The sequence below is a fragment of the Rhagoletis pomonella genome, unplaced genomic scaffold (genome assembly GCF_013731165.1).
Source record: "Rhagoletis pomonella isolate Grant_MI unplaced genomic scaffold, Rhpom_1.0 Rhpom_scaffold_00004, whole genome shotgun sequence".
In the NCBI taxonomy this organism is placed as follows: Eukaryota; Metazoa; Arthropoda; class Insecta; order Diptera; family Tephritidae; genus Rhagoletis; species Rhagoletis pomonella.
Genome location: NW_023458558.1, coordinates 15,219,060 through 15,231,612, shown reverse-complemented (window position 1 = coordinate 15,231,612; position 12,553 = coordinate 15,219,060). Strand labels below are relative to the sequence as shown.

Sequence of the window (12,553 nt, the reverse complement as noted above, 5' to 3'; positions counted from 1 at the left end):
TACGAAACTAACGTATTCAACGTCTATCAGTTTTATTGCCATTTTTAATAATGTAATTCGAGTACTAACATTTTTTTTTTTTGTCGAAATCTGAATGAAGCCTTAATTAGAAACGAATATTTATATTAAACAGCTAAAATGGCGCACATCTAGAAATTTATAATTAATCAGTAAAACGTGGAATGCTAAAAGGTTGAACTTCTCATCGATTGGCGCTGTATTTGGATATTTAAAATGCTATAACGCCATTTTCAAAACACACGAAACCATCAATATACTAACGACATAATTGGTCAAATATAGCAAAACTGCGAAATCTAAGAGCTGATTATTTTTTCGATTACTATACATTACCTTATCCCACTGGGTTAGAATCGGTCGGATGGCTGTGGTGTACCCAGTTTTTGCCGAAATCCTTTTTACAGGTATACCTCTTTAGAAAAGTTTGGGGTATGCTGTTTTGTAGCTCATTAAATTTAAGTAGGTTAAAGTGCAAATCTCAAGACGCTAAAAGATCCCGTTGATTTTTAATAATTTTTTTGGCGGACGGTGTTGTGCATTTTCTTCCACCACCAGCAAAAAAAAAATGAAATATTGGAATTTGCATTTTAACCAACTAAAATCTAATAAACTACAAAACTGCATTCGCAAAATTTTTCCGAAAATTCTAAATAAAAAGTTTAAAATTTATGGGTGCAAATTTTGAAGTGTGTTGAATTTAACTTTCATAATTTGAAGTATGGTGCTAGTTAGGTAAAGTGCTGAGTTTTTATAAACAAAATATAAACAATAAATAGACATAGAAGGCATAGCGTTATGATGCCTTCGAATTGTTTCGCTTCTTTTAGGCATTTCCGGTAATGCAAAGTAGAATGTCCTACAATATTTTATTTTTATTTCGCTTCTTTGCTTCATTTCGGCTAATGCAAAGTAGAATGTCCTACAATTTGCTTCATTTCGGGGAATGCAAAGCAGAATCCTGCATAAGTACAAAAAATCAAACGTTGAAGTTAAAAATCTGAAAATTTCTATACCGGCTAATTTTTGGTCGTTGAATTCAAAAGAACAATCTCAATTATTTTGATTTTTTTCGCGAAATAGCTTTTTTAAAAAACTATGAATAATAATTAAAATATTTCGAATCTCAATTCCACCAAGAAATATTAAATTTGTTCCTATATACCTTTGTGACACTTTTCGCTTTTATGAAAAAAACGGCAAACTTCATCCAGGATATACATTCAAAGAAACGCGGTAAAGAAGAATGATATAATTTTCTTACAACAACTGTTATTTTAATATCAAAAACGCCTATTTATGAAAACAAAATCCTTAAGTACAAAAAAGTGTGTCCTAAATATTGGACGCTTATACTGAGAGTGTTAAGTAATGAAAGCGCAAACGAGCTTTTAAAGGTTCTTTTAGGAGAGTTAAAATTAGCTTGTTTTCCCTAGAAAGGTTGACTTATGCCTGGAAGAGACTTATCAAATTGGTTATTTACTTAAAATTTCCAAGCTCATTACTTGCTTCAACAACATTTTAATATAAGTCTTGTTTGGTACGTTTTGCATGTGATAATTTAAGAATTTTTTTTTTGTCAAATTACTCAGTTGGGAGTAATGCAACCAGCTGGTGTTTAAATTAAACTCAATATATTTTCTCATTATAATCCATTCAGGGTAGTATGCGGCTTCTGGGGAAAAATTGTATGGCACTACATACATGAATAAATCCATCTACATATATATGTATTAACAATACATACATATGTTATATACGTAATTATAAGAAATGTATGTTGGTATGCATATCTGTGCCGTAGAAAAAAATAATACAGTGAAACCCGCTTAAGTAACTAACACACAAAGGCAGCTCACATTTTGTGCCACTTTCATTATATGGGGTGCAAATTTCTCTCTTAAATACCTCCCCGCACCAATAAAGAACTGGACAGAAATTCTTAAATTTGTTTATTCTAACGAAAATCCTTGTTTTTTTTTAATATCCATAAATACACGCGATTATGTACAACTTATGACATGTATCTTTTAATAGATTAAAATTCTTCCTAAACAATAACAAAGCAATTACTACATAAGTAAATATGCGCCCGACTAAGTTAAGTATCCCAAAAAGTTGGCATTTCTGGCCGAGGCACTTAAACGGGTTTTACTGTGAATGCTTTTTAATTAAATAATTATAAAATATTTTCACGTTTATCCAATGCATATGTGTACACACATATATTCCTGAATAACATGTAATAAGTGTATGAGTATGTAATTAATAGGCTTATCAGCAATGCCGCACATTGGCGTGTGTGGCTTGTGCAACACATCGCAAACTTTTATCAACTTTGAAACGGTAATTAATTCAGCTTTAGTAATATCAGAAAAAACTTCAATATTTTTAAAGTAACCATAATAAAACAACTAATATTTGCACTAGTGAACAAACAGGCTTTCAAATGTGTAAAAGCTTTTAAAGGTGTATGGGCGAAATTAAAAAAAAAATTTGGTACACATAGATTTTGAATTGAAATCATTTTTAGTTTAAATGTCCACGCATTTGGACTATGTTTTAGCCAACTAAAAAATAGTTAATTTCTTAAAAAGCCTCTTCACTAGAAATCTGGTTTGTAAGCTTTTCAAAGCTTAAAGACAAATACTTGCTTAAATGCTAACACGAGATTAATACTTACAACTAGCTTAGGTTAAAGAGTCTTTAGAATAATTTAGAAGGCAAAAATTAGCTAAGTTCGACAAAATTTCATCAAAATTTTTGAGGTTTTTAATTATATCTCTTAGAAACATTCCGATAGTTTAGTAGCCCATTCATTTCAAAGTGCAAATTTTAATTCGCTGGGACTTACCGTTGCTTTTTGGTTATTATTTTTTTTTTTTTTTTGTGGAAGGTGTTGCTCATTTTCTCCATACAAAAAAAAAATTCGAACATACCTTGTATGGAAGAAAAGGCGCGAACCAAAAAATTGCTAAAACTCAACGGTAAGTCCAAACTACTTCAAACTTGCACTTTGAATTGAGTGAGCATACTCAAAACAATTCTAAAAAATCTTTAACATTTTTATCAGCATTTCATAAAATTAGAAGTTTTGAAATTTTGATTTACGTGGTTTTTCTTAGATCCATCTACACTGGCGATTTAAAGATGGAATAGGGAACAGGAGCCAGTTTCTACTCGAAGAATTAGCAGATCAAGCGATCCTTTTGTCTACCGAACGACTGCAGTGTCTTCCAAGCGAAGATCTACGCTATAGAGTTCGCGAAGACAGACAGAAACTATTTTTGTCGGCAGTCAGGCAGCAGTGAAGACAGTAGGATCTAAAATAGTGAATTCGGGAATTGTGTGCAAACGATGGCGACATTAACGTCACTCTATGCTGAGTTCCCGGACAGGGCAATATTGAAGGGAATGAGTCGGCTGATGAGATGGCCAAATGCGGCTCAGAGATGCCAATAGAAAAAGCGGATAGCTCCGTACTACCACCGTTTAGTGATCACGTTCGGAAAACCGATGAACACCGTGGCCATGACGTATGACTTTTGGAACAAGGAACAAGTAGGAAAAGGACAGGGGACATACTGAAACTCAATAGATCTGCAGAGAGAGTCCTTTCCGGCGTATTTACAGGACACTGTGATATAGCACCAATATTTCAATGGTGGCGAATTCCAACAAGTACTCTCTGCAGAGGCTTCCATTATGAGAATGAGCAAGAGTCTACAGAAGAAGCGCCTCAAGCACTTGGGTTCAAGCTTCTTCAATACCTTAGGCGAGGTAGCGAAGGTGTAACTGTTGGATCTCCTCCGCTTCATCAGGGATAGTAATTGGTTGAGTAGAATAATAACTTAAAGCTTGTCTTTCGGTTGCAGGTAGGTGTCTCCTCCTCACACACACTAAAAGACGACACTCACAATGGACAATTCGGTCTCCGAATGAATGTATGAAATATTCCACACACGCCCTTCTAACCTAACCTACCTGGGGGTAGTCTGGCTTTTCGATGACTAAAACATGGACATTCTAGCAAATAGCTGCTGTAAGGATAACTTTGAGTTTGAGAAGACGACCCTCAAGCCGCAATTTTGGCCCGATTTCAATAACAAGAAAAACCGAGTTTGGTACAAATTGGTACCCGTCACGCCCATTTTCCAAAATTTTATCATAAACGTATTTCTTGGTAAAGAATTGTTGCAAGCATCCATTTTGAATAAATTAGCTTTAATATTTACTGATTTATCGAAGATTTCATATTTCTCTAAATTACCGTTATACGGGTTGTGGGCGGGGTTATTGTCCGATTTTAAACATTTTCGGCCATTTGGTATGCTGTATCATGGCCAATAACTGTGCCAAGTTTGGAAGAAATTGGTATAGCGGTTACCAAGATATGCACATATAACTATAAGTGGGCGTGGCTACGCCCATTTTCCAAAAAATTATAATGTTCTTCTTTTTCGTCTAAAAGTTGTTGTAAATATCAATTTTGAGTGAATAATCTTCAGTAGTTACTAAAATATCGCAGTTTTCGTATTTCCGAAAATTCCAGTTATATGGGATGTGGGCGTGGTTATTGTCCGATTTCGCCCATTTTCAATACTATCCGTTCTACGCCCAAAAGCAGTGCATGTACGAAGTTTCGTTAAGATATCTCAATTTTTACTCGAGTTATCGTGTGCACAGGCGGACAGACGGACAGACAGTCACCGCTTAATCGATTTCTGTTTTCATCCTGATCATTTATGTATACATTTGTCTATATCTATCTCGATTCGTTTTGCCTGTTACAAACAACCGCTATGTAAACAAAGTTATAATACTCTTGTGCACAAGTGCGCTCGGGTATAAAAATTGGGATATAAGGTTTGCGCGCGATGAAATTAGTGCACGAAATAATTCAAATAGCTTATGAACTAGTTGATTTATTAAAAATAAAGAAGCAGTATTTTAACATACATTCAATTCATGTTTATATTTATTAAACACATTTTACAGATTAATGGGTTTTTATAAACAATTTAATTTTTTCTAATATACCTCCCATTAGTCGTCTTACAGTGTCTTCAGTAACTTTTTTGCTTAATGAAAAATGTTTGGTGGTATCAGCAACTTGTTTTGTGCCCTTCATAACCCTTTTTACCAGAGCCCAATATCTTTCGATGGGTCTGAGCTCCGGGCAGTTAGGTGGATTTGCGTATCTGGGTACAAATAATATGTTGTTCCCCAGCAAAAAATCGGTAATCGCTTTTAGTGGTAACTGTTCTAGAAGGCATAGTGTTATAATGCCTTCGAATTTTTTCGCTTCTTTTAGGCATTGCCAGTAATGCAAAGTAGAATGTCCTACAATATTTTATTTATCTCGCTTCTTCGTTTCATTTCGGGGAATGCAAAGTAGAATGTCCTATAATATTTATTTTTTAATTCGTTTCTTTGCTTAATTTCCGGGAATGCAAAGTAGAATGTCCTACAATATTTTATTCGTTTCGCTTCTTTGCTTCATTTCGGGGAATGCAAAGTAGAATGTCCTACAATATTTTATTTGTTTCGCTTCTTTGCTTCATTTCGGGGAATGCAAAGTAGAATGATGCATCGTAGCCAGCTGAAAAATGGAATTAATATCCAAAAATTCTTTTTCTACCGTTACTTTCTGTGGAAATTTGTCTCGCATAAAAATCATGTTTTGCTTTGTTCAATTTGCAGCGAATTTGAAGTCAGTCAATGAAGTGAAGCACAAAAGTGAGGAAGTACAATTTTAAGCTTAATTCAATATGCATGTATGTACATACTGATTTTAAAGAAAATCTAAATATCTAAATACATACATATGTACGCTGATTTATAAAAATTTTAATTAATTTTAACCTTTTAAGACATTTTCTGATTTCAATTTAATATAAATAAGTATGTACTTATCTAGGCATTCTACATTAGTTTCTCTGTAAGGCATTCTTTGTTCGCTTCTCTGGATTCTGTTTATCCATGCGTTCTCCCGTCGTTTGAAGGTAATGCTGCGGGTAAGGGCTTACCTCCAATGACATGCCCATGTTAAAATAAGGCCTTCTTGAAGCGAAACGGTAAGCGATTCCCACCGCCTAGCTCGTCTCATACCACTCAACTGCCGATTTGCTGTAATGGCACGAAGCCAAGTCAGGCCAAAAAAAGTAGAGACCTCATGCCGTCTTATGAATGGCAAAAGCCGTTTTTGCAAACACTCCTGGATATATAATTCAGTATTAATCGTTCCAGTTGTAACAAAAGAGCTACTGCTTTTACCACAGCTACAAATTGCTTGCCAAACCAAAAATTTTTTAGGAAACTTTGTCTTTTTTTGCGTTCTAAACTCCTCTTGGACATTTCCTCTACGATCTGCAATATAAAAATCCACACCTGGTAGCTGAGAAAAGTCCCCAAGTACATATGTTTCATCATCCATGATGCAGCAGTCAAAATTCTTAAAGAACTCAAGGTGAAGTCGTTTGGCTCGATCTTATGCCGTGCTGTTCTTTTTTGAATTTCTGTCAGGAACTTTCTGAACTTTGTATGACTTAAGCCCTTCCTCCTTTTTAACTTTTCTGACAAAAGCCTCGGAGCATTGTAGTTTTTCAGCAACTTTTCTACCCGATATGTTAGGATTTTTCCTAAAAAGCGCTATTATCTTCTTGGCGACAACAGGGTTTTTAAAACCCTTTTTTTTGCCACTTCCTTGCTTCCTATTTACAGTCAGACGTTCGTTGTAAGTTTTAACAACAAGCGATACGGTATTCCGGGAAACCTTTGCTTTTCTAGCGATTGCTTTGAAAGTCCAATTTGGATTTTCGTTATAAAATCTAATAACTTTTTCGCGTACTTCCTTTTCATTGCCCATCTTGAACACAAAACGTATCGAATTCTTTTGAAACTTGACAAGAGCATTTTTATATATTTAGCAAAGCCATCTTGTGGTAAAAAAAAAATTAATTTTAAAGTTAAAAAATTTTACAAGCCGTAATGTGTGCACTAATTTCATCGTGCGCAAACCTTATGTACTTTTTTTCGATATAGAACAATGCTAGGGGGTGAGAGAATTAAAATTCCGACTTTACTTTTTCACATGCATTTTTGAACCACCCTAAAGTACATACATATAAACATTCACAACAGCAAATGGCGGAGCATACTTATCTATTCAAGTATTCCTCTCAAATTTCCCGGAATATGTAGTTTGTTTTCAATTTAATTTATATTTTTCACTGCAAACTCAATATTTTATAAGCATCTATTATCTATTTATCTTCTTGTTTTCATTTTAGAAATTGCACACCCTTATTACATTTTTTTGTTTCGTTTATCACTTTCACATACAACCATAATTACATTAAAATAATTGCTTTTGTTAAAAATATAAAAGCCAACGAAATTAGTTTAGTTTATTATTAGTTCAGGTAATTTACAATTTTCATTAAAAAGAAAACGTGAAAAGTTACTAACAAAACGACGCGGTTAATGACACATTCACTGCTGGTAAACAAACGCCGGAAGGCGGTGAGTGGTATCCCGGGAGCTGGCGGTGTGCAAGTGGTAGTGCAACAAACTTTACTGCGACCACATGGCCGTAACCATAGCAGCAATAATATGGTGAATAAATGTTCCACATACACTGGCGGTCACGCATAACTTTTCACCAATATATATATATTTTTTTTAATGAGGCAGAATATTGTTAATTAACAAATAAAAGTGGTTTTTAATGTTTGTTGTTTATACTATAACAGAAAATAAATAAAACAGCATTTCAAACTTTGTAAAAGATTTAAAACTTTAATCAAAACAACAAAAAAAAAATTTCCAGAAATCATCGGAAACTTTGAGCCACTTAAATAGTGCACTTTATTACACTCAAATTGAATAGGATTTAAAACTACATACCCGAAATATTCCAAAAAATATTTATTAAAAAAAATTGAAATTTTTATGAAAAATTCTGTATTAAGTTTCAGATTTTGATTTATGTGGTTTTTGTTATAGTGTGCACTACATATTTATATACTATATACATACATATGTATTTATAAATTTATTTGTTTTTATTAATGGGCGAGACTCTATTTAATAAGAAAATGGTGGTGGTATGCTGTGCGTGACCGCCAGTGTATAAGGCGACAAGAATGGTAAATCGTGCTCAGGTGAACAGTGTTGCTTTGTGCGGTAACAGAGATGTTATTGAGCTATGCTTCGGTATTTTAGTAAAATAGGGCCAAAAATGGCACGGTTTGAGCCAAGTTGGCAGCCCTGCTGGTGAAACTCACTAGAAATGGCTCTAGTAGTTAAGTAGATATACATATGTATGTATTTACATATACAGCGCAAGCACATAACTACGCCTATTGAACTCAATTCGGCGCTTCTAAGCTCCTCAGCCTAGGCATGAAGTTGTCGTAGTCTCCGTTAGCCCCCAACTCCCAAACCATTTACCAAATGGTATCCATGAGTTATTAAGGATAGTAAGCTAACGTGTAGCTTGAAGGTGGAAAAAGAGAGAGTTAAGAAATCTTATAATGCCTTATACGCTTGCAGGAAAACGCTCGGTAAAATATGTGGTCTGTGTGGCACGAAAATGATTTAAAGAGTGAGAGCTGCTGTTTTTTTTTTTTGTACTGAATTTGGATTTGAACAGCCGTATAAGCTATTGGGTTATTTCGCTTATTCTTAGATCGAGATCTATTTATCCCTAGAATTAAAGCGAAACAGAAATTAAGAGCTGCACCAAGGGACGAGTGGATAATCTAGGACGACAAAAAATGTTTACTCCATATGTATTTGACATATTTCAATGAAACTTGATATCGAGGGATTCGCGAGGTGACTGATTACGAATATGATATGGCGAACGGCTTTTTTTTTGAATACATATATACTGTTATAAATTTGGTACCCAGGGGTACTCGTTATCACCTATTTATTTCGAAATTGATATTAAATTTTAAAAATTTAAAATGATGAATCCAATATAGCGGATATGTATTACCAATTTAGTTATATTATAACTCCGTTTAGACTGGCCATTATGTGATCGAAATTGTTTAGAAAAGGTCTGACTCTCCCTCTCGTTTCTTTTGAATAATTATAAGTCACTATGATTGAAGTATGTACTAGGAACACGGCTACATTATTGGAAACTGCATGCCTGATGATTTGGTGAGGCAGGGCCTCAAAGGCATCGTTTCTTCTGAACTCCTTTTATATAAAATATTTCTATATAAATAATCGTACTTTAAAATCGTAGAATAATGTTATTGTATGAATGTATTATACTATCCAATGTTTATTGGGTAAGCACTTATAAAAGGATATGTATGAATCAAGTGTTAAAAATTGCATTCTTCAAAATCAGATTGGTGTAAATTTCCGTGTTTAACTGCATTTCGTAAGCCTTTCCACACACACTACTTGTTTATGTATGTATCGTAGCTTATTTTCATTTACACATTAAATATCTAGCTGTTTGTAAACATATACATATGTATATCGATACTTACAAATGTACATACCCTGCAAAAATTTGAGGACCAGGTGGTCTACTTGGACGCAGGTTTTCATACTAGTAATTTGTTATGCTGACCTGGACCACTTCAAACGTAAAAAACTGCCATATTGTTAAACATCATCTCTTCGTGACCTATCGGCACGGCGAATTTTTTAAGTAAATGTTAAATAATACATTTTGCTATTAAAATTTAAAAAGTATCTATAAAAATGATCAAATATTCGGTTTATACAAAATCTTAAAAAATTTAGTCCATGGTTTAAGAGAAATAGTTGTCTAGGTGGACCCATGTTATGCAGCGTTGGACCAGAGGTGGTCAGTTCCAATGACATCACAATGTTAGTGTAACCATATTTTATGTTTGGACCATTTTGGTTACTAGTGTCGGCTGCAATGTAGCGTGGTCCTGTACTAGTATTTAACCTAGTTCAACTTTTTGCAGGGTCCTTAAGCGCTTGGAGTAATAACAACAAACGAATACGTGCATACTTAGAGCATATGCAATCAAAGACCCCTTCTGCGACTCGTCAAATTTACAGCAAATAAATTGAAAAGCGCCTTAAGACGACAGCGTATAACAGCTCGTCATCATTGCCAGCCAGCGGCGCTGCATCAATTCAGCACATCGTCGACGCTTCCCGTTTCAATTATATTCAGCTGCGAGAGCTCACCGTTGGCAATGCTTTGGCGCCTAAAATTAGGTAACAAACACCAGTAAGCATGCTTCGAGCATACTCAAGGGTAAACATGGAAAGCATACGCGCCTATTTACCGTTATACTATAGAGATTTCATGTCTGTATGTACATAAGTACGCGTATACAAACGTACATACATACTTATGTACATATGTATGTTTGTACACTTATAAAGCGGTGGGAAGATCCACGGCAACGTATGTACATACTTATATAGGTGCAAAAAACATTGCGTAAACACAACAGCCATTCATAAAATGTAGTTTGGTGTGAGCGATTGGCAACAAGGGTAACAACGGTGAACCAGTGAACATTCAAACAACAATACGGGTTTTTTTTTATCTGTCTCTTCTATTTATGCTGTAGTACAACAGCAACAAGCCAACAAGCAACAACAATAAGATGACTAACAGAGTCAACAAGGCGACAGAAACATCAATATTGGCGTGAGCTACAAAAACGCAACATTCAACCTTCTCTGCCATCTCGGCGCACAAAACCTAAGAAAAGAAATACATATAAGAAAAAAATTGACAAGCAATTTTTCATGCTTTTATGATTTCCAATATATAGTATTCGCTTTCAACTTCCGTCTGCCACCTGACTTCCACCTTAGCTAAGCTTCTGCGATGAACTTGTAGTCACACATGTGTATGTACATACATAGTTACGAATACATACATACACATTAGCTATCCTACCAAAATGCACTGGGAAAATTCCGGGGTAAATACCAGTATTTTATAGGTAGCTGAAACTGGTTTATTGGGTAAAGCTTCTTTCATTTTCTGATTCTGATCCGACTTGTTCGGTTTAAGGGCCCACTGAAGTCTGTAGCGTCTACTCACCCGTATGTGCTCCTACAATCCTGGGCGGAAGAAAGACTCGGTCGCCGGGGGTACTGCCGGTCACCCCACTGTCGGAATATTCAGCCTTCACGACGAAACGTTCGATAGCAGACTGAGGAGGATCGACTTCGCCGGACCCGTAGCATGGTAATATGCAGTGCAAGGGTCAAGTACAAAAATATCCATCATGCCACTTGGCTGTCTCCAGATCGAAAAACAAGAAACCACATCGACTATGTTCTGATAGACAGAAAGCACGCTTCTTGCATACACTGAGAGGGCCAAACATCGACTCGGGCAACTTTCTTGTTGCAGCCAATATATGCCCTCGCTTCTGTGCGGCAAAAAATGGATGTCCAACAATGTATTCGCCACTCGATTCTGACAATTTCTCTCTGAGAGCACTCTTCAACAAAGCAACATAAACTAGCAGTGACTCCGCCGAAGACGTAGTTGTCACGAAACCGCCTACAGGGCCACGCTGAGATTGGACGCAAGAGGGAAACGATACATATTTTCCATATTAAGAAGGGAAACAAACAGGCAAAACAACCAAACGAGGTATGGTTGGCAATTACGTGGCTGAAAACCGACAAGGCTGCTGAAGCTAATGGTCTGCCCGCCGAGATATTCAAGTACGACCGCGACGTGTTGACTAGGTACATCATCTTATTCTCTTATGCAGAATATGGTCGGATGAACGTATGCCCGATGACTAGGATTTAAGTGTGCTCTGTCCAATTCACAATACGCAAAATCTTGTAAAAAGCTCGAGAGAATAGGATCGACACGCGTCGATTTTAAAGCGGCTTTCAACTGCACGTAAAGAAGCTATATTTATGCCGCGATGTCTGAATTTGTATCCCCACAAAACTAATACGGCTGTGTAGAATGATGTGGAATAATACAACCAGCTCCATCAGAATTGAGAAGGACCCCTCCGAGCCGTTTGATACCAAACGCGGTTTCCGGCAGGGTGACTATCTTTCATGCATTTGAGAACATAATAAGAGTCGCAGAACTAAACCACTCAGGCACATTACTTTACAATAGCGTACAATTGCTGGAGTCGACATCGACATCGAAATTATTGGTAAAAACAAGTGCTGCGTTTGTTCTGCCTTCTTGGCGTTAGATAGAGAAATAGGTGGTGATGGTAAACGAGAACATGTGCAAAGTATGTATATTCTGTTAAAAGATTGAAAAAGTATACGACTTCATTTATTTAGCAACCAGCATCAGCACAGATACAATTTTGAATCCGAAATTCTACATTTTTGAAAACTTATTTCAGTATATCAAATATCGGAAAATCCTAAAAAATATTTTACGGTTCCATCCGCTATATAGGATCGGCCATTTAAAATTTTCGAAAACTGATTACAGTTGTGTTATCTGCTACCCAAAGAACTTTCGTGTATCAAATTTCATAAAAATTTGAGAACTAAACAAACCCCAACTGCC

At 35.6% G+C, this 12,553-nt stretch overlaps 1 protein-coding gene across 1 annotated transcript in view; it reads right to left on the bottom strand.

Moving 5' to 3' along the window:
• The window catches only part of LOC118738118 (protein phosphatase 1 regulatory subunit 12B), a 41,042-nt gene extending 30,776 nt beyond the window's left edge, over positions 1-10,266 (bottom strand). Inside the window, exon 1 of the mRNA XM_036469037.1 lies at positions 10,216-10,266. Coding sequence (XP_036324930.1) covers positions 10,216-10,266 — 51 coding nt within the window. The remainder of the gene's footprint in view (positions 1-10,215) is intronic.
• Positions 10,267-12,553: the final 2,287 nt, after the last annotated feature.